Source organism: Hipposideros armiger, unplaced genomic scaffold, assembly GCF_001890085.2.
Source record: "Hipposideros armiger isolate ML-2016 unplaced genomic scaffold, ASM189008v1 scaffold_8, whole genome shotgun sequence".
Taxonomy (NCBI): Eukaryota; Metazoa; Chordata; class Mammalia; order Chiroptera; family Hipposideridae; genus Hipposideros; species Hipposideros armiger.
In genome coordinates, this window is record NW_017731358.1 from 8,789,280 (window position 1) to 8,815,604 (window position 26,325).

At 35.7% G+C, this 26,325-nt stretch overlaps 1 protein-coding gene across 7 annotated transcripts in view; it reads left to right on the top strand.

Annotated features, from left to right (window-relative positions):
• GSK3B (glycogen synthase kinase 3 beta) overlaps nucleotides 1-26,325 on the top strand; it is a 209,334-nt gene that overhangs the window by 115,349 nt on the left and 67,660 nt on the right. For all 7 annotated transcript variants that reach the window (XM_019653104.1, XM_019653072.1, XM_019653092.1 and 4 more), the window contains 2 exons: nucleotides 17,557-17,667; nucleotides 23,785-23,915. In XM_019653104.1, the coding sequence (XP_019508649.1) occupies nucleotides 17,557-17,667; nucleotides 23,785-23,915 (242 nt within the window). The remainder of the gene's footprint in view (nucleotides 1-17,556; nucleotides 17,668-23,784; nucleotides 23,916-26,325) is intronic.

Sequence of the window (26,325 nt, forward strand, 5' to 3'; positions counted from 1 at the left end):
CTGGCGACTCACGGCAGCCCAGCTCCAGGTTGAGCTGTTGTTCAGCATCTTAGCTGTAGAGGGCAGTGTCACTGGCCCTCATATGTGGGATCCGAGCTGGGGCCCTCAGGCATCCCAAGCCAGTTCTTAACCATTGCACCACTTGGCCAGCCCTGGATAGTTCTTTTTTTAAGTATTGATATTTGGCAGTAGAAACCCCTAAATGAAATTTTATAAAGAACCCCTATTTTAGAGATAGAACAGATGAAAAACAAAGTTGCTCTGGTTGAAACTGGGATGTGGAACCAGGTGACTTTGCCTTCCCTGAGCTGCTCACTTTTGTAGAACCCTAGGCTTCTGAAGGACGTAGTTTGTAAACCACATTGCACCTTTACAGGAGCCTTAAAGTTTATTTAGCTCAACTAATAGTTTTAAGAAAAATTCCTATGCATTACCTTACATGTAATAACACTTCACCCATGGTTCATCATAGATGGATTACTTGAATAATTAGAGGTAGCTTTCCTTAAATAAAACTCTGCTCTAGTTGTGTGAGAGAAGTTTAAATAGCAAGAATAGCAAATGGATTTTATTCTTTTCTTTGTTCTGTGGATAGTAATTGTGTGCGTAAGGGGAAGATTGTACCATTGCTTCTGGGATCAGGGAGAAGAAGAATGCAGTGCTCGATTATGCGTGTTTGCCACTAGCCCTGCAGAGGAAAGGGTCGAGGTGAATCTATTTTGAAAAGTAAAGAGCACTGGCATTGTAGATGGAAGTATTTGGGTTTGTATCCCAGTTCTGCCGCTTGATAGTAGTGTGACTGGAAAAGATATTTACCTTTGTAAGCCCTTTTCCCCTACTCATCTGTATAGTAGGGATTTTGTAGCGGGGGAGGAAATGTAATAATGTTTATTAAGTGCTTACCATAGCACTTGGCATATAATTAACACTTATTAAACATTAACTTACTACATATTTTATAAATTATTGTTCAATAATAGCAAATATATATTGCACTTGCTATGTGTCACACATTGCTCTAAGCCCTTTACATGTACTTTATAACTCATTTAAACCTCACAGCAACCCAGTGTAGAATGGGTACTGTTATTATCCTCATTTGATAGAAAAAAAAAACAAAAAAAACCCGAAAACTTGAGACAATCACAGTTAAATAAGTTGCCTAAGAGTCATACAGCTACTGAATAGCAAAGTTAGGAGTCAGCTCTAAGCAGCCAGTCTCCAGAGTCTGTATAGTATTCTATACTATTGAGCATAGAATGTAAATTTCTATGCTAAGAAATATGTTAGAAATGTAACATTTAAAAATATCTTAGTAATGATTGTTGAACAAGGGGAGAATTTTAAGAGAATTAAAAGCTCTTTGCTGTATGATAATAGTAGTAGTAGCAGTAGTAATAATAGCCAAAACTTACGGTATATGGTGTTATTATATGCCTGGCATTAATCTAAATACTTATACTCTTTATTTTTTAAAGGGAAGAGCTTGAAAAGGATTGTTGTTAATTCTGTAAATCTTAGAATTTACCATTGAGATCATCTGGTCCTGGATTTTATTTTTTGGGAAGTTTTTGATTACTGATTCAATCTTGTTATATGTATTTGTTGAGATTTTGTATTTCGTCTTAAATCAGTATAGTAATCGGTGTGTTTCTAGAAATTTGTCAGTTTTTTTCTAAGTAATCTAATTTGTTGGCACACAGTTGTTTATAGTATTTTGTTCTCATCCTTTTTATTTCTGTAAGGTCAGTATTGTCCTCACTTTCATTTCTGATTTTAGTTTTTTGTGTCTTCTCTTTTCTTTGCCAGACTAGCAAAAGTTTTGTCAATTTTGTTGATCTTTAAAAGAACCAACTTTTGATTTCCTTAAATCTATTTTTTTTTCCTGTTCTCTATGTTATTATCTCTGGTCTAATCTTCATTATTTCCTTCCTCTGCTAGCGTTAGGTTGTTTCCTCTTCTTTTTCTAGTTCTTCAGGGTGTAAAGTTACTATATTGATTTGAGGTCTTTCTTAACATAGGCATTTACAGCAATAGATTTCCCCTTTGAGTGCTGCCTCCACTGCCTTTCATAAGTTTTGGTATGTTGTATTTTTGTTTTCATTTATTTCTTAAGTTCATTCTTTCTCTCTCTCTCTCTCTCTCTCTCTCTCTCTCTCTCTCTCCCTCCCCCCCCCTCCCTCTCTCTTTTTCAAGAGTGTGTTGATTTCCTCTTTGGCCTGTTGGTTGTTCAGAGTATGTTGTTCAATTTCCATGCATTTGTGATTTTTTTTTTCCCGTTTTGTTACTGATTTCAAGTTTCATTTTATTGTGGTTGGAGAAGATACTTCATACGATTTTAGTCATTTTAAATTTATTGATACATATTTGTTTTGTGGCATATCCTGGATAATATCCATGTGCACTTGAGAAGAATGTGTATTCTTCTGGGATGGAGTGCTCTGTGTATATCTGTTAGATCTGTTAGGTCTAACTGGTTTATGATGTTGTTTAAGTCCTCTGTTTATTGCTCTTCTATCTAGATGTTGTATTATTGAAAGTGGTGTATTAAAAGTCTTTTAACTATTGTAGAATTAGAATTGTCTATTTCAATTTTATCAGTATTTACGACTCTGTTGTTTGGTGTGTGTGTATATATATATATATATATATATATATATGTGTGTGTATGTATGTATGGTAGTTACATCTTGATGAATTAACCCTCTTATCAAAATACAATGTGTTGGATGCCTTTTATTTCTTTTTCTTACAACTGCTCTGGCTAGAACCTTCAGTACAATGTTAAGAAGAGATGAAAGCAGACAGCTGCTTCTTGTTCCTGATTTTAGGGGGTAAAAGTATTTAGTCTTTCATTTTTAATTATGTTAGCTGTGGATGTCATCTATCAACAGAAGAGGAGCCCCCTTATATTTCTAGTTTGTTGAGCATTTTTATTATAAAAGGTTATTGGGTTTTTGTCAAATGCTTTTTCTCCCATCTGTTGAAATGATCATGTGGTTTTTGTCCTTTATTCTATTAATAAGGTGTTTTACATAAGTTTTTTGAATGCCAAACCTATCTTGCATTTCTGGAATTAATTGCTTTTGGTCATGGTGTATAATCATTTTCATATATTGCTGGGCTGTATTTGGGGTTTTTTTAGAGGATTTTTGCTTCTGTATTCATAAGGGATATTGATTAGTAGTGTTGTCTCCCCCATCCCCCACCCCCGTGATTTTGTCTGATTTTGGTATCAGAGTAATACTGGCCTCATTGAATGAGTTGGGAAGTGTTTTTGAAGATTTTGTGAAGAATTGGTACTAATATTTTGACAGTTTGGTAGATTTCTCCAGTGATATCATCTACACCTGGGCACTTTGTGGGAGATTTTTAAATTACTAATTCAATTTCTTTACTTGTTATAGGTATATTTACATGTTCTAGTTCTTCTTTTGTCTAAGTTATCTTATTGGCATTTAGTTACATTTTTCCTCTTAAAATTCTTTTTATTTTTGTAAGGTCAGTTATGATGTCCATTCTTTCATTCCTTGTTTTGATAATTTGAGTCTTCTCTTTTTTTTTCTTGGTCAGTCTAGCTAAAAGTTTGTCAATTTTGTTGATTTTTTTTTCCCAAATGAACCAACTTTTGGTTTTATTGACTTTTTTTCCAGTTGCTTTTCTATAATTCATTTATTTCAATTTAGTCTTTATTATTTTCTTTCTGCAGCTTGCTTGGATTTATTTTGCCCCCTAGTTTATTAAGGTAGAAGTAAAGGTTATTGATTTGAGATCTTTCTTCTTTTTAATGTCACTTATTGGTCAAAGGTGGTGCTTAAAATTCCCATAGCCAGTTACATTTTTATCCTTTACCACTGGATGTGTGAGTGACTTGAATGCTGTTCTCACAGTTCAGGGAGTGCATATTTGTTTGCCACATGTTGAACCAGGGACTAGTAGCTGGGAATTTCTCCTGAGAGGGTGCAGCTTTGGGCATTCATAGTCTTTCTGATTGCAAGGGATGAATGTGATTTTCACTTCCTGGGAGTTGCTCGTGGGTCAGAGCAGTGTATTGTTCAGTCTGTGTTTGCGTGGAGGTTGCATGTAAGCCCTTTGTGCCAAGGATGCTTCTGCTGTGTGTTAATGTATCAACTTAAGGAATGTTTCAGGCATGTCCCACATCATGCTCTGCCTAGAGCCTGTGCACGTCCTTATTGACCTGCAGAGATGACCGTGATCCCAGCCAAGTAGGCTCTTTTTGGCTATCTCTTCCTTGGTTCTCTGTATTAAACTTCGGGTGCCTTGCCTTTTTGCTTGTGTCCTGGACCACCCAGCCTTCTCTTAATTGATCTCCACAAAGATCGCCATGTCCATAGGCATGGAGTTCTTCCTACTCTATTGCAAATAAAGTCAGTCTCTTTTGGCAGAGCATGGAGCCTCCCTTTCCCTCTGGACAGGACCCTTGTTCCTTTGCACTAGAACTGAGAGTGAGGACTGACTTCTCCCAGGGGAACACCCCCACTTAATGAGTGGGCACTGCAGGAGGGGCATTGGCAGTTCTGGTCTTCACATCTTGCCCCGCCAGCATGGGAGCTGTGCCCTATGAGCAAGTTGAGGATGAGTCTCACTGGGCACCCAGCCTGCTATACCTGGAGTAGAGCTTCTGACTTACTGGTGGGGCTGAGTGGGAGAAGGGAGACACAATCCTCTTGGAATACATCTTTTGCAACTTGGGACACAGCCTGTCCCTCCTGGGGTGCAACCATAACCCCAGACTGGGAGCTGAGGGACGGGAGCTACCCCTCTTCTTGCCTACACTTGTCTGGAATAGAGTACCGGGCAGAGCTTCCCAAACATGGAAAGTAGGATGGCAGGGTAAGGGAGCAGGTCTTTGCTGAAATTCCACAGACTCTTGCTGTTACTGAGATTTGTTTCTTCATTTGCTATATGCCCTTAAAACAATTTCCAGTTACTTTCTATCAGTTAAATCATTTACCAGTTAAATTTTTGCTTTGCTGAGAAGATCTCCTGAGCTACTTCCTCTGCCATTCCAGAAGTCCTGCTCCCCCATTATTACTTTCTATACTTTGTTTATGGACTACTTATTGAAATTGTTATGCTAGATAGAAAAGATGAATAAAATAGCGACTTCCAACTGTAGTGGGTACATAATGGAGTGTAAAGGGATGGACTGATGAGTAATGACTGAGCATGTTGATTGTTTTCTGTGTTTTGATTATATACTTTATCATTAAAAACTTTAAGTATGTACAATAAATTAGTATTATTGTACTAATACATTTTAAAACATAAACCAGAATAAATATTGAAAAACATAAAATAATGGGGTGACCGGTTAGCTCAGTTGGTTAGAGCATGGTGCTGATAACACCAAGGTTGCCGGTTCGATCCCCCACATGGGCCGTTGTGAGCTGTGCCCTCCTTAAAAGGGTCAGCTATGCCATTGTAGCATGAAAGCAATTTTGTAACCAATGACCATGACTGTTACCCAATTAAAAAACACAAAAAAACACCATAAAATAAGTATAATATACCCTGTGCATGATAATTTTTATCAGAATCAAATTCTTAACGGATATTCTTCTGATTAACTTAGAGAGTATTATTTGTCTTAAATCATGAGTACAAATACTTGATTTTCTTTAAAATCTTATGATTTATAAAGTGCTTCTTCTGTCTGTTTTATGCATTTTCTGATTTAATGATCAGTGCTACAAAATAGATAATAGTAGTATTTTGTAAACTTTATCATTGAGAAAATTGAAGCCTAGTGTGATTGAAGAATTTGCTTGATATTGCATAATTAGTAACCATGGGAGCCACTTTCATACGTAGATTCTTCAACTGTAAAGTCTGTTCTTTCCAACCACCTATTCTCTCTTAATTCTTAAAGTTACTTCATTTCAGTTTACTGGCACTGGATAGTGTTTTAGGTACAAAGACAAAGTATAAGATCTAAATGAGTTTCAGAAGGACAGGAAGAGAAATATACTACAGAACGATACATGGAGTAACAGGCATTTTTACTGTAAATGGATGTAGTATAGAGGAAAGTAATAAATTACCTAGAGAGTCAGCAAAGGAATTACATAGAGGTGGTGCCTGGACAGAGTTTTGAAGGCTAAGGGTAGGGGCTGTTTAGATAAATAGCACAGGGCAGGTGTGTATCAAGTTCAAACTACAGGGTGTTAGAAAGGCTTAGTAGAGTTAAACAGCATGGTCTGTATAGAGGAGTTACAGTATTTTGAAATTTCTGGTATATAAAGTATGGGAGTGGGGGGATAGTAGTGGGAGGTGAGGGTAGGGAAGTAGAAGTGGGTTCACAAGTGACTGTTTGGGTCTAGGACTTTATGTTGTTATTTTTTAATTAAATGAAACCCCAAGTTATAGAAATAGTGTGTGTGTAAATGTTATGCAAAGTTATAGCTAAGTTTATACAGTAGTCCCCCCTTATCTGTGGGGATATGTTCCAAGACCCCCAGTCAATGCCTGAAACTGCAAATACTACTGAACCCTCTGTGTACTGAACTATGTTTTCTCCTTTTCACTTGAAGGAAGCACTTGACTGCTTCTCTTTGTCATATTGAAATTGCCAGCATCACTACTCTTGTGCTTTGGGGCTATTATTAGGTAAAATAAGGGTGACTTCAACACAAGCAGCGAGATACTGCCACAGTTGACCAAATAACTGAGACAGCTACTAAGTGACTACAGGCTGGTAGTCTATGCAGCGTGGACATGCTGGAAATGGGTGATTCACATCCTGGGTGGGAAAAGCACGATGGCATGAGATTTCATCACGTTACTCAGAATGGCATGCAACTTAAAAGTTAGGAATTGTTTACTTCTGGAATTTTCCATTTAATATTTTCGGACCATAGTTGACCCTGGGTATGAAACTACAAAAAACAAAACTGTGGATAAGAGGAGACTACTATAAATGGTCAAGTTTACAAAATAGAACTTTCACACCTTCCTTCCCCCCTTCCTTTTCATTTTCTGTCACCTTTCTTACTATGTGAAAATCACTGATCGCACGGAATTTTATTCACAGTAATAATAGAGGTTGCCTAAATAAGCCCAATTTTGTGTCTTCCTTAAAATTTTATGTTGACTTCTGTTAAAGTGGTATGTTCATTATCTGGATGAAACTTTTTCTGATGAAATGCTGACATTTGGAGTGAAGTGTGACCTAGGGAATGATTATATAGGTAATATAAAACTCTTGAGGTGGATGAATTATCAAGACCTCCTCATAAATTATAAATGTTACAGCAAATAAGATAATGATCATCTGCTTAAAATGTGAACCTAGGAGTTTATTATGAATATCAATTTCTAACCGTTTTTATGTTATTTTAATATTTTGTGAAACAAATACTGTTATTAACATGCATATTGTAAAAATATTGAAATAACACAGAAGGCAATAGATACAAGTAAAATCTTCTTTACTCCCCTAAGTCCCCAAATCCCTCTCCATAGAGGTAAATTTCCTTTATGCATATATGAGCACATGTATCGTATATTAATGTAATAACGTTATTTTGGAACATGTTAACTCTCTTCCCCAATAGTATAATAATATGGCTTTTTATGGCTATATGCATAGACACTGCACCCAGGTTCCCCTGTTGTTAACATTTTATGTTAGTATGTTATATTTGTTATAATTAATGAACCAATAAATGATACATTATTATTAACTAAAGTCCATAATTCAGGTTTTCTTAGTTTTTACCTGATGTCTCTTTTCTCTTCCATGATCCCATTTAAGCTATCACATTATTATGTTAGTAATATTATGTCTCTTAGGTTTATCTTGGCTTTGGCAATTTCCCAGATGTTCCTTGTTTTTGATTACCTTGGCAGTTTTGAGAGCGCTAAGTATTTATTTATTTATTTATTTATTTAATTTAAGCTGAGCCATCCTGCCACCTGTTGGCAGCTCAGCTTGGGCCGGGCATCAAACCGCTGTTGTTTCCAGAGCTCAATCTCTTGAGCGAGCTCTTAACCAACTGAGCCACTCGGCCAGCCCTTAAGTAGATATTTAGTAGGATGCCTCACTATTGGAATTTGTCTGATGTTTACCTGTAACAAACTGGGGTTATAAGTTATTTAGAAAAAGACTACAGAGTGCCATTTTCATCACATTATATCAATGGTGCTCTATTATCAACACGATTTGTGACTGTTATTAATCTTGATCACCTGGGTGACCTAGTATTTTTCAGTTTTCTCCACTGTGAAATTACCCTCTGCCCACCTCCTTCTATGCTGTACTGTATCCTTTGGTAGGAAGTCACTATACACCGCCCACACCTAAGAAGAAGGGAGTTAATGCTTATTCTTAAGGGCAGAGTGGCTACATAAATTATTTGGGTTTTTTTGAATGAGAGAGTGTCTCTTCCCCCTCATTTATTAATCAGTTTAATAATTTATATCAGTGTGGATTCGTGCATATTTATTTTATACTATGGGTTATAATCTAGTACTACTTTATTCATCAAATTGTTCCATTTTTGGCCATTGGGAGTTCTTTTCAGTTACCTCTATGCCCCTTTAACATACTCCATTAATGTGGGCTCTTTGTTTAGTTTTGTTATAGAGTATGTTTTTACTTTTTGGCATATAGATTATTCAGCTGTCTGTGTGAATTGAGTTGGGTGTCTGTATGTCTTCACTTTGGGATGAATATATCAGCCCATTAACTTCCCAAAAAACTGTAAGAATTTGGGCTTTCACCAAGGTGTTGGGGTGCGTATTGGACCATGACCCTTTTCCAATACTTAGTTTTCTCAGATTGAATTTTCTAATTTGATAGGTGAAAATTGTAGCTCATTGTTATTGACTACATGTCTTTAATTATAAATTAAGTTGAACATCTTTCTACACTTTTGTTGGCTATTTGTATGCCCATCTGTTCATGCCCCTTTCCATTTTTTTCTGTTGGATTGTTAGTCTTTTTTTATTGACTTCCAAGAGCTATTAGTATTTTAAACAAAAACAAATTAGCCCTTTGTCATGTGTAAGCAGCACTTTCTTTTGCCAAATTGTTGTATTTGTTATTTGGTTTGTTCTGTGTGTTTTAAAATTTTTATTGGGGAACAGCCATGGTCATTGGTTACACATTGCTTTCATACTACAGTGGCATAGTTGACTCTTTTAAGGAGGGCACAGCTCAAAGTGGCCCATGTGGGGATGGAACCAGCAACTTGGTGTTATCAGCACCATGCTCTAACTAACTGAGCCAACTGGTCACCCCCTGTGATTTTTGGTTTTTTTTAAGGAGTATAAAAGTTTTACATTTTTATGTAATTAAATTGGCAGTATTTTCCTTAATAGCTTACAGGTATTTTGTCCTCCAGCGTTTGCAAACACACTTACGTTTTCTTCTGGTACATTTATAGTTTTTTGTTTTTTTTAACTTTGGTAATTTTGGTATTTGTTTTGTTCGAAGGTGTAAAATAAGGATGAAGCTTGCTATAACTGTATATTAGATGCTCATCTTCCTTTCCCCATTCTCTCCTCTAATCTTGAACCAAAAGGATGTTTCTCTTTTCCTAATTCACATCCGTACTGTTAGTATTATTGTTATCTCTAGCCATCAGAAAAAAATAATTTATTTTGAAGTTTTTTTGCTAGTCCAAGTTCCATAACCCAATTCTGAGGAGAATCCTGGGCTACCATGATATTTTGTTGATGTCTTATTACTGGGTTCTCTGATATGCTGCTTTGTATCCCATCAAATTTTTAGAATTATAGCATGATTCTATTTAAAACTCAGCCTCAAGCAATTTTTTTCCTTGACTTCAAAAATCACCTGGGGATAACAGTATCACAGTAGTATCTGTTTTTCAAATGTAGGATGGAGTTTATCCCAACTCTTGTTGAGTTATTGTTAGGTGTGATCAAAATTTTGTTATTTGACTTTCTTACTCAGTGAATGGTTTTAGAGTGGAGTTCCTAGAAAGTGATTATTAGCAGTTAGAGGATAGTTTATTCATAAAAATGATAACTAGGAAAATCGAACCTTTGAGAGAAATATTGTGTAAATTGTACATCATGTAATTTTTTGAAGATTTCTGAATAAGATATACTTTGTATACTGTAGATTCTTTTTAAAGAATTTATAGTTGTGACTCCTTAGCAAATTAATTGGAAGCCTAGTAACTGTTCTTTGAAATTAAAACTTTCTCATTGTTAGTAAACTGTTGTCAGTATATCTGTTTAAATTATACTTTTATTTGTTGTGTTGTATTTGGCTTTTAAAATCTACAGCAATATGTGAGCATTCAGGCATTCTGTTGAGAGAGATTACTTTAAGAAAACAGTGGACCTGAGATATTTCAGAAAATTGCAGGTGGTAGAAATGCTGAATCCTGGTCCTTCTTTCATCTCTAAATATTAGCATCTCCAGCCTCATGAATTATCTTTTGCACAAATCTCCAAACAAAAGTACTTTAGGAACTTGAAAATGTTAGTTTTTCCTCTCCTGTGATGATGTTTCCTAGGGATGAGCACTCTCCGCTCAGGGTTATTCCTGGGACTGTTTAATTTACAGCAGAACATCTATAAGTTTAACAAGAGCATTTAAAGAGCATGATATTGTTGAGCCCATTTATTTCAAATCAGGATTGGTAGTATTATTGGTTGATTGCTTTGGTTTTCAATCTTAGGACCCAATTAGATTTTTTTTTTAAGTGGATTTGATTTGAATACAAGCACAGAGCTGTGAAGTAAAAGGTAGTTCAGTCTTTAAGTATAATGAGACACCTCCAGTGTCTCAGAAAATGAATGCAGTCAAAAGGACAGCTTTGGGGCCGGCCGAGTGGCGCGATGGTTAAGAACTGACTTGGGATGCCAAAGGGCCCCGGTTCGGATCCCACATATGAGGGCCAGTGACACTGCCCTCCACAGCTAAGATGCTGAACAACAGCTCAACCTGGAGCTGGGCTGCCATGAGTCACCGGTGACGGTGTAGGCTGCAGTCCCTGTGGCAGTGGGTTGCCATGGGCTACCGTGTGTGGCCAGCAGCCAGCGAGCGTGAGCGGCCAGCAGCCGCAGTGAGCGGCCGTCCAGAAGCCGGCGACTGATCTGCCTCGCCAGAGAAGAGCGCAATGATGGTGCCAACTTGGGCCAGTGAAGCAACATCCTCCACAACTAGATTGAAGAACAAAACGACAGCAACTTGTCTGTTCCCCTTCCCCCAATTCCCCAGCACTGTTCCCATTCCCCCAATAAAAATCTTTAAAAAAAAAAAAAAGGACAGCTTTGAAATGTCAGAGGGATATTTACATCATACCTACAAAATGGACAGACCTCTTCTATGATTCTAAAGGAAATTGCAAGTTTTTGATGATTAATGGAATGAATAAAATTAATTTGAGTAAAAAGATAAGCTTATGTCAATCCACAAAGTACTAGTACAAATATAATTTGGACCCCCATATTTTTTACAGTGTAGTAAAGTAGAATTTCAACCTATAGCAGATACGGTTTTATTAACACTTCTTTGATATGTTCTGCTTTGTTAATATTATGAATAAAATACACTACCTAAAACTGGATATCATCAATACTTTTTTTTTTTTAAGATTTTATTGGGGCATTGGGGGAGGGGAACAGCGTTGGGGAATCAGGCAAGGGGAATAGACAAGTTGCTGTCCATTTGTTCTTTAGTCTAGTCGTGGAGGACGTCGCTTCACTGGCCCATGTTGGAATTATTGTTGTGCTCTTCCCGGCTGAAGCAGTCACTCGCCAGCCTCTGGACAGCAAGCAGTTCACGCTGGCTGCTGGCTGCTCACGTAGCTCACGGCAGCCCAGCTCCAGGTCGAGCTGTTGTTCACCATCTTAGCTGTAGAGGGCGAAGATTCACTGGCCCTCATGTGGGATCCAAACCCAGGCCCTGCTGCTCAGAGCTGACGCTCCCAAGCCAACTCCTAACCAACATGCCACTCGGCCGGCCCATCATCAGTACATTAAATGAAGCCTGAACTGTACAAAGTAGAGTGGGATTATCTTTATTGATATGAACACAGTACATCTGTAACCTAATATTGCATTAAGTTTTTCATTAACTGTACCTCAATGTTGATTCCTTTTTTTAATTATCATTATTAGTTTCAGGTGTACAAAACAATGCAATATTATCCTTTTCACCCCTCACAAAGTGACAACCCCGCTTCTCCCATCAACTGCGCCCCCACCCTGGATATCATACATATCTGTTATAATTCCATTGACTCCATTCCCACACTGATTCCTTTTGAGTTCTGTTCAGTTACACCTATCATTTATTCTGCAGATGAATTACTGTCAAGTCTTATTTGTCATTCTACATAATAAATTGATACTTTGATTTTAATCATAGGGCTTTATATTTATCTTTGTAAAATTTTATATTGTGGGTTTGGCTTAGTGTACCAGACTATTAGAGTTCTTTACGTTTCTTATTTGGTCTTCCATTTTAAGCTACTCTTCTTAGGTTTGTGTGTCAATCCTCAAAATTGTATTGAAGTCAGAAATTGTAAACTGACTGCCAAATTCATCCTCTGATATGCTTTATTTGTTAATATTTTTTTGAATTAGAATGCTTTTAGTTAAGTCCTGTACTATCTGATATACCAACCACTACCCCTTACTGCATTACACTTTTACATTTGTCGCTTAACCATTGAAAGCATTTACATTTGCAACCCCTAATAAATGAAATCATTTACGACAATAGTGATTGGGACAAGTGAAGGACAGAGCTTGTAGCCCTATAACTAGAAACCTTCTTTGACCTTGGCATTCTTTTTTTTTTTTTTTTTTAGTTTTTTTTTTTAATTGGGGGAAGGGGAACAGACAAGTTGCTGTCGTTTTGTTCTTCAGTCTAGTTGTGGAGGATGTTGCTTCACTGGCCCAAGTTGGTACCATCATTGCACTCTTCCCGGGCGAGGCAGATCAGTCGCCGGCTTCTGGACTGCCGCTCACTGTGGCTGCTGGCCGCTCACGCTGGCTGCTGGCTACACATGGTAGCCCATGGCAACCCACTGCCACAGGGGCTGCAGCCTACGCCGTCACTGGCAACTCACGGCAGCCCAGCTCCAGGTTGAGCTGTTGTTCAGCATCTTAGCTGTGGAGGGCAGTGTCACTGGCCCTCATATGTGGGATCTGAACCGGGGCCCTCTGGCGTCCCAAGCCAGTTCTTAACCATCGTGCCACTGGGCCGGCCTGGCATTCATTTTAAAAATCTTTTTATTCTTCACTTTTGTTATGATTGTTTAGCAAATAAACTAAATTATACTATAGTTGTATGTACATCTCCAGGTCATTCATAAATATATCATGATTAACTTTGTCAAATGATTTATTAAAATCAAGAAATCTTGTAATCAAATAATAGTTAAAAATGGATAGCTTCGACATCTGTGTTAATGACCTTTCTAAAACCTGAAACTCACCATTCTTTGAATTCTACTTAACAGCAATCCCTTTGACACTAGTTTAGTATTCTATTTATTCTCTTTTTTGGCTTCACTTTCACTTGGAACTGATCCTTGTCTAAATCTCAAGCTCTGAAATTTTAACAGAAATCTTTGGCATTACTCTTGCTACCCTTGGTTTTACATATGACCTCATATCTTTGCCAAAAATAGAGTCATTGGACATAGAACATTTTACTTATAATCCTCTCTAACACTTAATCACTTATTTTAGATGTACAGAGAGGGAAAAAAAGGTGGTATTGTTTCTTTTTAAAGAGGATAATAATTAAAATTTGAGCCTTTATTATGTGTCAGGTAATGTACTTAAAGAACTTCATATGGCCGCTGAGCTGCCAACAGGTAGCAGGATGGCTCAGCTTAAAAAAAAACAAACAAACAAAAAAAAACTTCATATGGATTGTTTCTTATTTATGACAGTCTTTTAAAGTAGATACCATCATTAGCACTGTTTTACAAGAAACAGGCTTAGAGAGGGTAAGTAACTTGCTCGTGGCCATGTAACTTGCAGTAGCAGAGTTGGGACTCTGTGTAGTTTTGTGTCACTCACGCTAAGTACTACACTGTATAACTTCTCTGTGTTCTTGTTGCCCTCTTCTTGTGATGTTCTAGAATCTTGCTTTATCACTCATCCCTTTTTTATAACTTTATTCTGTCCATTCAGCCTACAAGCAAGTTTGGTCTGTTAGCCATTAAAAAATACAAACAGGGCCAGCCAAGTGGCGTGTTGGTTAAGAGTTGGCTTGGGACGCCAGCTCTGAGTAGCAGGGCCCCGGTTCGGATCCCACATGAGGGCCAGTGATGCTGCGCCCTCTATAGCTAAGATGGTGAACAACAGCTCAACCTGGAGCTGGGCTGCCATGAGTCGCCGGTGACGGCGTAGGCTGCAGTGGGGCTGGCCGGCAGCTGGCATGAGCTTTCGTGAGCTGCTGTGAGCAGCCGTCCAATGGACAGCGAGCGACTGCCTCACACAGGAAGAGCGCAATGATAATACCAACATGGGCCAGTGAAGCAACATCCTCCACAACTAGAATGAAGGACAAAACGACAGCCAACTTGTCTGTTCCCCTTCCCCGATTCCCCAATGCTGTTCCCCTCCCCACGATTTCCCAATAAAATCTTAAAAAAAACAAAAAGCACATCAACAATTTTTTGTTGACTGCTTCTCCTCAAGATACCAGCTCCCAGCTCTCGCCTTACTTTCAACACAGGGATTTTGTAAGAACAAACTAAATTAACTGCCTCCTGTTTCTCACGTGTCATCTGATGAACCATGATAACCAGATCTAACAACTTTTTCGGTCCTGTCTTTTTTGCCCCTGAAATTAGTTGTTGTATACAGATATAGATATAGATATGGGGAATGTGTGTATGTGAGTGAGAAAAAGAGGGGAGTGGGGAATTAATTATTGGGTCGTCGGGCAAATCATGACGCATTTTTGCATTGAAAAACATAGAAAAATACATCATGACTTTCCCGACGACCCAATATGATGCTAAGATTTTTAACCTAAGCAGTATCAAGTAGACTGTTGGATATATTAGTCTGGAGTTAAAGGTAGAGGTCCAGGCTCGTATGTGAATTTGGGAGTCATCAATGTATAGTAGTATTGAGCCATTAAACTGGATGAGATCATCAATGGAATGAACAAATGTAAAGAACAGAGATCTGATAACTGGGATCCTCCATTTACTTCGGTGATAAAGAACAGAAGGAACCAGAATAGGAGAGCAAGAAGAGTTGTCTTTAAGGTAGAATGAAAACCAGAAGAGTACAGTGTTCTAGAACCCAAGTGAAGCAGGTTATTTCACAGAAGAGAACATGATCAACTATGTCAAATGGCAGTGCTAAGCCAAGTAGAAGGGAGAAGTAAGATGACTAAAAATGGGCATTGGATTCAGCAACAAGGAGATTATGGATCTTGATGAACAATTCTGGTGGAGTGGTGGTGGTCAAATTCTACTGGAGTAAGTTTTGGAAAATAAGATGAGACAGGTATTGGAGAATGTCAGTGTGGACACCTCTTTTCAGGAATTTTGCTCTTAAAGGAGACCAGAAAATATGGTGGGAATTAGTGCAGTCAGAGTTTTTTTTAAAACAATGGGAGAAATAACAGCAAGTTTGTGTATTGATTGTAATGCTCCCAACAGAGAGAGAACAATTGATGGAGAAAGACAGGAAAATTACTGAAGCAATGACTGTGAATAGGAAAAACAATATCTTTTTTTACAAGTAGTAGGTTTTGCGTTAGAAAGGAGCTGGCTTCTCTCTAGAAAAGTGAAGGACGAGCACATGGGGATAGATGATCGTAGATAGGTACATGCAGTGGTGCTAGCCAGGTCATCAGATGAGGGTGAGAATGGACAAAGAAGTATTGGAGATTGAAGAGAAGGAGAGGAGAAATCAAGTAGCTTGGAAAGGTGAATACCAAATGTAATATGATTGTTGGCTGATTAAATTACTTGAAGATGAATTTAATGTGAGAGCAATCAACACAATTTTAGGTTTGCAGCCATGTTCATCTCTTGGGTACAGGCATGGAATGGGTGGAAAGCTGGACTTACCCAGGCTTGTGGTTTATCAAAAATATATGACGTAAGAGAAGGGTATATATATATGTGTGTGTGTGTGTGTGTGTGTGTGTGTGTGTGTGTGTGTACTAGAGTAGACTTGGCAAACTTTTTCATAAAGTAAATATTTTTGGTTTTGCAGGCTATATGGTCTTTGTCACAACGACTCAGTTCTTGCAATTGTAGCCCCAAGAGTAGCCATAGACAATACTTAAGTGAATGAGCATCACTGTGTTCCTATAGAACTTGATTTATAAAAGCAGGCAGCACGCCTTTGCTGTTCTTTACTGACCCCCATGTTAGAGAGTGAAGGTAATGATAGAATATGGAATTTAAGCTGGATATGGACGGAAGAGAAGAGAACATGAAAGCGTGAGAGACAGTGAAAAGGTAGTAGGGTAAGTGACATGCTGTCTCCCTAGACTCTTCTGAACTCTGCTGTAATCTTTGAGCCCACATCTTGAAGATGGTTTTCTCTTTGCATGAAATGCTCCCTTCATACTCAGTTTAGATGTCATCTCTTTTATACCTGTACCCTTACTTCCTCTGCAGTGGCTACTGATATATAGAAAATGCTCAATAAATGCTGAAAATTGAAATTCTTCACTTAAGTTTGGTAGGTAAGATGATTTCAAATTAGAAAGATTGTGAAAGTTTGTTTACCTGCAGATTTCCTCACTCAGTAGCCAATTCTAGACTTGAACACAGTGTTTCTCAACTTTGTTTTCTCCTTCAGTTTACTTATCTGATATTCACATGTTCAGGGTAAGGGTAGTGCTCTGTTTCTCTTTCCTACTTGGTACTTAGTTGGAATTCCTTCTTTCTCTCCATTGATCTTGGATTGGTGTCTTTATGCTGCTGAGAATGGATGTTTAAACATGTGACCTGCAATAAACTTGTGAGTATGGTAACTTGCTGCCTTATAAGTTATTCTTTTTCTTTCAGTTAATTGTAGAAGACAAGTGGTTGTTCTAGTAAGTATAGACTATCAGATAACATAGAATCTTTTTGTATAGGTGAGAGAAATTTTGAAGACTGTCTAGTCCAACTTTTCACATCAGTTAGCAGCAGAGCCAGGGCTGGAAAAACACATTTTTAGCTCTCAATTCAGTACTCACTTTACTACCATAACACCTTTTCTGATAGGATATGAGGGCATTGATTTTCAAACTATAAAATATGAAATTTTGTGACAGGTGATATCCTTGAAAATCATATAACCTAAGTAATAGTGTAAATATGATTAAGAATCTTAACAACATTGAAGTGGCTGTGTTTTTTTCCATGAAATTATTAATAAAAAGCTGTGGTAGATTGTTTTTACTGTTACTGGTTATATTCTGAATTAATTTTGTATAATTAAAGTTGAACACATGAATCTTTTATTAAATTGGAATAAGTGAATGTATAGAACATTTACTCTAATTTGAATATTTAAAGACTGGTTTCTAACCTTTTTTTTGTTTGTTTATTTGTTTTTAATGAACTTTTTCAGAAAGATGAGGTCTATCTTAATCTGGTGCTGGATTATGTTCCGGAAACAGTATACAGAGTTGCCAGACACTATAGTCGAGCCAAACAGACGCTCCCTGTGATCTATGTCAAGGTATGTAAAAGTGGAACAATGTCCCATTTTAGAAAGCACTTATCATGAGCTAGGGAGGAGGCTGGGTGTGTTTTGACTATATTATCATATCTGATACTGAGGGAGAAAAGCTGCAAAGTAGCCATTGCTAGAGCTTCATTAAATTCTTGTACAGTTTTAAAGTGTGAAGCCTTCACCTTTTAAAGTTTCATGCCTCAGGTATTAAAGATACTTGTCACTTTTCTAACAAGTGAATTTTTTCAGATAATTATGGGCTTTAATTTTACTAGCCATAGCACCTTTTTATTAATGTCTGATACCCTTGTTGTGCCACAGACACAAATAAGAGCAAGCATATCATATAAAATTATAAAATATAGTTATAAGTATGATCAAATTCAATGTTTTATTGCCATTTGTAGATACTTTGTGTCTGCAGCTGAAGTTTAAAATTTGATGATTTTAAATAGGCATAGACTACCAAGGTGTTATTTAATTTTTTGGTACCTAATATCAGTGCCATCTTGTTTATTTGATAGAACTCATGACAGAGTGGCTAGGAATTTATCCAGCATAATTTTGATTAAATATTCAGTTACTGTTTATATTTCCATTATGTCTTATACATACTTTTAAAATTTCTTTGTTAGAATCAGGATCCAAGTAAGGTCCATATATTACAATTGGCTGATGTGTCTAATGTTTCTTTTAATCTCTAATCTCCCCCCCTCTCTCTGTCTCTCTGTCTGTCTGTCTCTCGCTTTCTCGCTCTCTCCTTATTTTTAAAGAAACTGGGTCATTGACCTACAGTTTCTTGGTCTGGATTTTGCTGATGGGATTACTGTAATGTAGTGTATTACTGTCTTCTGTATTTCCGTAAGTTGGTGATTAGATAAATTTTTGTAGGAATCAAGACTACTTCATGTATAGTTTTTCATAAGGAAGAAGACAATAACTTTCTTTTGTGATGCTTGTAGCCATTGATGATTATTGCCTATAAATCCATTAATTCGTCAGAGGTTACAAAATGTTGATATTTTAATATTATTCCTTCTTAATTTATAAGCCACAATAGTTCCATCAATAGAAACTTTCCCATGTCATCTATTTGATTATTCTGAGGTACAGTTTATGTAAGAAAGACAGGGTATATATTTGATTATTTCTCTGTATTTACCAAAATTTATAATAGTTGGTTTCATATCATCCTCCAAAGGTGACCAGTGATATATTTTTTGTTGTTGTTTTGTGTTTGTTTCAAAGCTTCTTGTATGCTTCTTAATAATCTTTGATAGCTTCCTTGCTTTTTAGCACACATGACAGTGTTCTAGGGTTCATCTTGTACATTTCTTCCGCAGACTTGGAATGAGCCTTTTCTTCAAGGAAAAGCTTATTCTTTTATTGGGAAATGATACTTAGAGACTACAGTCTGGAGGTTAAGGGTGCTAATTGCCACAGGGTTGATTATTGTTTTTAGGTCTTTTTAGTGGTCAGAGCTAGGAAATATGCAAATAATTTTTTCAAAGGTAAAATGCATCTTTTTTTAATACCAAAGTTAAATATAATATGAGATCATACTGATATTTCCAATTAAATATTGGAGGACTTAACAGTCTTCCATCTTTATTTCCTTCCTCTTAACACTAAAAATTTCATTTTTCAATGACTGTATAATTAATTACTTTTTCTATTGGGTTGTCGGAAAAGTCATGACGCATTTTTGCAATGAAAAACATAGAAAAAATACGTCATGACTTTTCTGACAACCCAATATCCCATACGCTTTGTATAATGGTCTTAGGATAACAATACTAATACTACCAACACCAGCTGAAAATAAATGAAGAGCTTTTTGCAGCTCTTTGTATTCCCACGGTATATCCCATTAGGTATGAATAGTCAAATATCTCTACTTTAAAGAAATATTGAATAATTCTTATCTGTGTGATTATGCTCATTAACCTTTGTTTGTTTCATTTTGCCTTTATTATAGATTGTATTTTAAAATCTTTTGAGTTAATTTTAATTTAAATTTTGCATTAAAAGAAAATAATTACAGTTTCAAAGTAAAATTACCAAATAAGGTATATACAGTTAAATAAATTTAGCTTTCACCCCTATTTCCTCTACCCTATTCCTTCTCTCTCCCAGAGTTAAATATTTAAACTTCTTAATAGTTTATCCTACCATTTTATAAATAAGCAAATGTGTATAATTATTTTACCACCCATCTCTTTTTAATGTAAATGGTTACATAATTTATACATATACATACCTTACTTTCTTAATTAAAAATATATTCTGGAGATCACTGTGTATTATAGGTAGGTAGGTAGATAGAAATAGCTATTTTGCCTTTCTTTATACAGCTGCATATTAGTCTGTTGCATGACTGTATCCTAATTTACTCAGTCGGCCACCTATTAATGGACATTGTTTTTCCGTTGTTTTGGTTTTTCACTATTACAAATAATGTAGTGAAGAGCCTTGTGTATATCTCTGTCTGTATTTTGACATGTATTTGGATGAGATTTCTGGCATCTATATTTTTAAAAAATATTCACATTGAAGTTGGCACACAAAGAGAGATCTAGCACTCCCTTTTCCCACTTTGGAAAAAAGAATGGTCCTTTTATATAACCACAGTCCTTCCAGAGTCAAAGCTATTGGCTGTCGACATTATTCTTTGAGAACACAAATCTATTCTTATCTTTAAGGGCCTGAAAAGATAAAAACATTGTCTGGAATTGATAAGTTGACCCCATTCACTTATTCGTTTTACATAGTTTTATGAAAAGTATTTTTGTGTGTGAAAAATCTTGGATTGGGAGATAGAAATAAAGTGATAAACACATATAACTTTTGCCTTCACAGACTTCACCTAATAAGAACGTGTTTCGCACACGTTACCAAAATGGCAGGCAGCTGCAATTCTTTATGGATTTTTTTTTGACTTGCCCTTTTTCTGGGGGAGTTGAGTATTTCTATGATCTTATTGCTTCAGACCTCTTTCTTCACCACTTTTATAGTACTGGTCACTTTGTAGTTGATGATAGTTAATATGTATGTAAAGTGTTTGAGCACCTTTTCTTTTCTGATGAGGGTTTTTTAAATAATTTAAGTGGATTTTAAAACACAACTCTAAAACAGATGGTTGGCAATCATCATTGTAAACTTGAATTTTTTTTTAATTGGAAAACTACGTTTAAGGACAGGGTCTGGGTTCACAAGGGAGCTGGATGCATTTTTGGGCTCATGAATAAAATTGTTATTCCACTATTTGTTTTAAACAGGTTTAGTAGCACAGAGGAGAGGACATTAGACTTAGTTAGATTTAATAACTTTGTAATGGGTTCAGATTGCTTTCAAACTGTTAATTAGGCTTCAGTGACCTCTCCTGTAAAAATTAGGATAAGTGTGTATCTCACAGACTAATTGCAAAAATTAAACAAACAACTGGAGGAAACACATTTGGTTTGACAATATATGTTAAATAAAGCTCGAATTTAAGCATGTGTTAAATACCTCTAAGTTTCTAAGTGTTTATCATTCTAGCCTTTTACATAGTGATCAAGCTATTTAACAATTACAGTTTTGCACATTTAGTTAATGGAATAAGAATATGGCAAAATAAAGAAATAGTAATTGAAAGAGTAATACTTACCCAAGCCTCTACAGAATATTAAGTATGTGATATTGGACAAATTGCCTAACCTCTGTGTCTCAGTTACTTTATATGTAAAATAGAAATAATAATGGTGCCTATTACATACAGGTTAAATGAAGTAATACATGCAAAGTACTTAGACTAGTGCCTGACACACAATCAGTTGTTTTTCTCGTTAATGCTGTCTTTCTAGTGTAGTAAGCCTCAGTTATCCTATAAATATACTTTTACAGAGTCAAACAACAGCAACAAAAGATATAAAATTGCTTATTTCATTCTTTATCTTGACTTTTTAAAAAACAAAGTGAAGAGAATGGAGATAGAGTAGATCTTTCAGATGAATTAATAATAGAGTTAAAGGACACCTTAACTTTATTTAAACTCTGAAGCATTTTTTACAAAGAAAGCATTTTTCCCCCCACTAATTTTTGCTGACCTAGACATTAGTGCCCTGATATAGAGTTAATAAAGTCTCTCCTTTAGTAAGTTAATGTCTATGAGTTCAATTTCTTATGGAAACTTTTATTTTCTTAGCAGTAGTGAATTTAAACTCTTAGAACTCTGAGATAAGCTTTAGGACTTGTAGATTAATTCCGTGAGCAATGATGTACAATAATAGAGCAATAAAGCTTTTCAAATTTATGTAAATTCCTTAATTCTAACTTTGGTGGCAAAATGCTGACCTAATTGGAGATCTTATATGTACATTTTACTTCATGCTCCATTTTAAAGAGGGCTTAGACTTTTCCATCTTTAGTTCAGTATAGCAAGCATGTACTGAAATTCAGCTGTCTGCAGTTTTCATTATGCCCATTTGAAGGAAAGTAGGTCCCATGTTAACTTTAATTAACTAAGTCTTAACAGTAACCTCTAAATATGGTGCCTTATGTCAGTGCTTTATCTGACCTTTAATGTCTTTTTTGTTGTTTTTTATCAAAACACTGGTATCTTTGGTTTGAATCATGTAAAAAAATTTTTACATGGCATATAACTTTGGGGTAGAGGTCAAAAGGTGAGTAGTCAGAAAAATTTAAAAGTGAACCAGAACACTGACCTTGGGATAAACAGGAGGTTGACCCTTTAACACAGTGGATTAAGGGCTCTGACCCCCACCATATACACTCACAGTCAGATATTGCCCTATAACTTTTCACTCCCCTAAAACTTAACTACTAATAGCCTACTGTTGACAGGAAGCCTTGCTGATAACATAAATGATCAATTAACACATGTTTTGTATGTTATATATATTATATGCTGTATTCTTATAATAAAGTAAGCTAGAGAAAAGAAAATACTAAGAAAATCATAAGAAAATACATTTACAATACTATACTGTATTTATTGATACTCTACAGTCAGATTTTGTCATCTGTTTACAAAATAGATTGTCTGTCTTTCAGTACCTACATCAGCATTGTCTTGTATGATACAAAACACTGTAGCTAGTATAGATATTACTAACTAGACATCAAAAATGAAAAGATATGAAAAATTCATTTATATACAGGTGTAATAATTCATGCATTGATAACAAAGATGCAGCAATATGATAGCTTTATGGTGGCCTAGAGTAATCAATATGTGATTATTTCACGGTAGTAAGGAACTCTCCGAAAATTTTTCCAATATACGTGGTTGTTGAAAAAAATCCACATATAAGTGGACCCATACAGTTCAAACCTGTGTTGTTCAAGGGTGAACTGGACTCACTTTCTTCATAAAGTCCCTCTTTTCCCCAGTCGAGAGTCTGATTCTTCCATGCAGACCCAGTTTCTCAGTGTTTTTTTTTCCTAATAAAATTGAAATAAATATTCTTTTAAGTTGATGTCAGTAGTCAGCTAGGATCTGTTTTTAAATAGCATTTTAAAGTCTACTTATTTTTGGAGGATATTAATAGGAAGTATAGTGATGCTCTTTACAGGGTTGCTGATGTTGTGATAAATTATTAATTATAGATTTTTCTCAATTCACATGTGAATTTTTCCAGGCCTCTGTATCAGTAACCTCTGGGGCTGACATCTCAGAATTATTATTCTAAAGATGTAACTGCAAATACTTTTAAAGAATGATGAATTCAAAAAACAGAAGATGGCTTTTGCTCTAAACTTTGCTACTTATTAGTCACATGCTTTTGGAATACCTCTCTCAGCGTTTTTTCTGTTTGAAAAAAAAAACCACCCCATCATAGGCTTGTTGTGAGATGTAAGTAAAATAAAAAATTACAAGGCATATTGTAAAATCTCCCTTTTTAAGTTATTAAAGGATGGTGCAAATAGAACATGTAGTTAATGAAACTTTAGTTAATTGATATAGAAATAACATGAAACTTGTTACAGGAAGACTGAGTGCTAATAATCCCCAGCAGTACACCTGTTTTGTTCTGAAAATCTGTTACTTTATTTACTGCTTAAGGATTCTGATTTGTTTGGGATAGAAACTATTCAATTAATTTTTACTATTTATTCCAGTTATATATGTATCAGCTGTTCCGAAGTTTAGCCTATATTCATTCCTTTGGAATCTGCCATCGGGATATTAAACCACAGAACCTCTTGTTGGACCCTGATACAGCTGTCTTAAAACTCTGTGACTTTGGAAGGTAAGCCAGCTCTCTTTTTGTCTCCCGTTCTTCCCTCCTCTCTTACCTCACCCTTCCACCCCATATGTTCTTTTTAAATATGTTTCTTTTATAATGTCAGTCTAACAATACTATAGTCCTCATTCAAGTAATATAAACTAGTACAGTTTCTTGTGAGGGTAGTTTTAGTAAATTCTGTCAGAATTATAAATGCATGTAGTCTTTCACCCAGCAATTTAACTACTAGGAATTATTCCCTTATAAATACTCACACATGTACAAAATAGTGTGTATACAGGGATTTTTATCATAGCATTATTTATAAATTGTCTGTTAGTAGGAAAATGACCAGATAGATTATGGTACCTACACATATAATGTAATACATGCAGCTGTGAAAAAGCATGAGATGGCTCTCTATGAATTGAAAAGGAATGATCTGTAAGAAATTCTAAATTAAAAAAGCAAGGTCATTGAATAATATTGTATGTCAGCTATAATTTAATATATATATATATATTATATATATATATTATATATATATTATATATATTAAATATATATATTATATATATATTAAATTATATATAATTTAATTATATATATATTAAATTATATATATATATAATTTTATATATATATAGTCACAGGATATGGAGAATAGTATAGGGAATAGTATAATGGAATTGTAATAGATATATATGATGTCAGAGGGGCAATAGATTGGGGGAGGGGGGCTATCACTTTGTGAGGTGTTAAAAAAAAAGCAAGGTCAAGACGGTATATATAGTATGCTACTTTCGGTGTTTTCAAGACAAACAGAGTGCAGGCATATGTATACAGATATATGCATAGCTTATTTCTGGAATGATATATAATAAATCCATAGTATTAATTGTCCCTAGGAAGGGAAACTGGGAGTATAGTATAGTTAGGAAACTTTTTCATTGACTGTACTTCTGTATTGTTTGAATTTTTATATTACGTGTATATATTTCTTTTTCAGTACAACTAATTTATTTAAAATATTGATTATTTTACATTACTATGTATCTTCAGAGCTAATCTCAATTTAGAGATGCAGTAAAAGGTCTACTAGCAGCATTTTCTTCTTTTCCCACTATAATTTAGTCTTTTATTCTCCCTTTTCTGCAAATTCCAATGCACTTTCTCTTTTTTAAACACATTCTTTGGTAACATATTGTGTAATAAGACTTCATCCTTTCAATCTCCATAGAATTCAGCATCTTGTCCCTCTCTGATCTAACCTTTCAACATGAAGCCAAGCCTATATCCCCATGTAACTCAGGCAATTAACCTTCTACCTCCTCTTTAGTGTAATCACCTAGAGTAATCGCTCTCCTCTTAGTCCCTAAGACATCTCGACGTAACTTGGATTCTCTCCAATTTTTTTCATTCTCACAAATTCTTTTCAATTCTGCTCTTTATAGATATTGACCCACACTTGCTAATATCTGTATTCCTGCCTCTTTGTAATACTTTTATATCAATCCACAGTTTAGTTTAGGCTCAATATAGGATATATTTTCCACAGGCTATCTCTTGACAGAGAGTCTTAATAAACACATCTGCTCTGTCATGAGTTAATTCTTCTTAGTATCACAACGGTGTCCTCTTTCAGACCATTCCCTTTTTACAGTTTCCTAATTTCAGACACCTATTACAGGATCCAACTCATTTTGCAGGCTGTAACTCTGTCCTTTCAACAATAAGAAACAGTGAAGGATATTAAATCAAAACTTTGATGCCTGAAACAAAGCACTATTATTATCTGTAGGACAAACTGCCCAAATCAGATGAGTTTTATTTTTATGGAGTGTCTTCCCCACTGAAAGTGTGTGATTGGTATGGACTATAAAAAGACTGAGACATCAAGTTTAGTAGAGTTTCTGCTTCCACCATAGTGTCAACACTGTTGCAATGGTTCATTCTGTTGGGCTGTGGAAAATGCTTTGTTCTGATATATTTGGAACAGGGACTTCACTTGTATGGTAATATTTCATTTTTAATAACTCTGATAACAAAGGCCTTTTTGGTTTTAAACAGTTAGTTTGGGATATACTTTAGATCCTTAGTGCCAGGCTGATGGTGACTTGAAGAAAACAGTATTACTGTCTTGTCAGTACATTTTTACCGGATGAAATAGGGCCTGGAAGTAAGTGAGGGACTAGTTGGGCTTTCTTAGAACTCTATGTGATGACGATATTAGATGCTCTCAACCCTCAAAAGGCAGGAAGTTACAGCCAGACTCACCTGAAGTGAAAGAAGGCAACTCCATCAAGTAGTGAAGAAACCTATAGGCTTCAGAGTTTCCAGTATTACCTTCTTTATCTTATAGTGAATTTCTGACTATATAATTGGAGTTTGTCTTGTTAATGAAAAAAATCCTTCGTAAGTTAGAAAGGTTTTT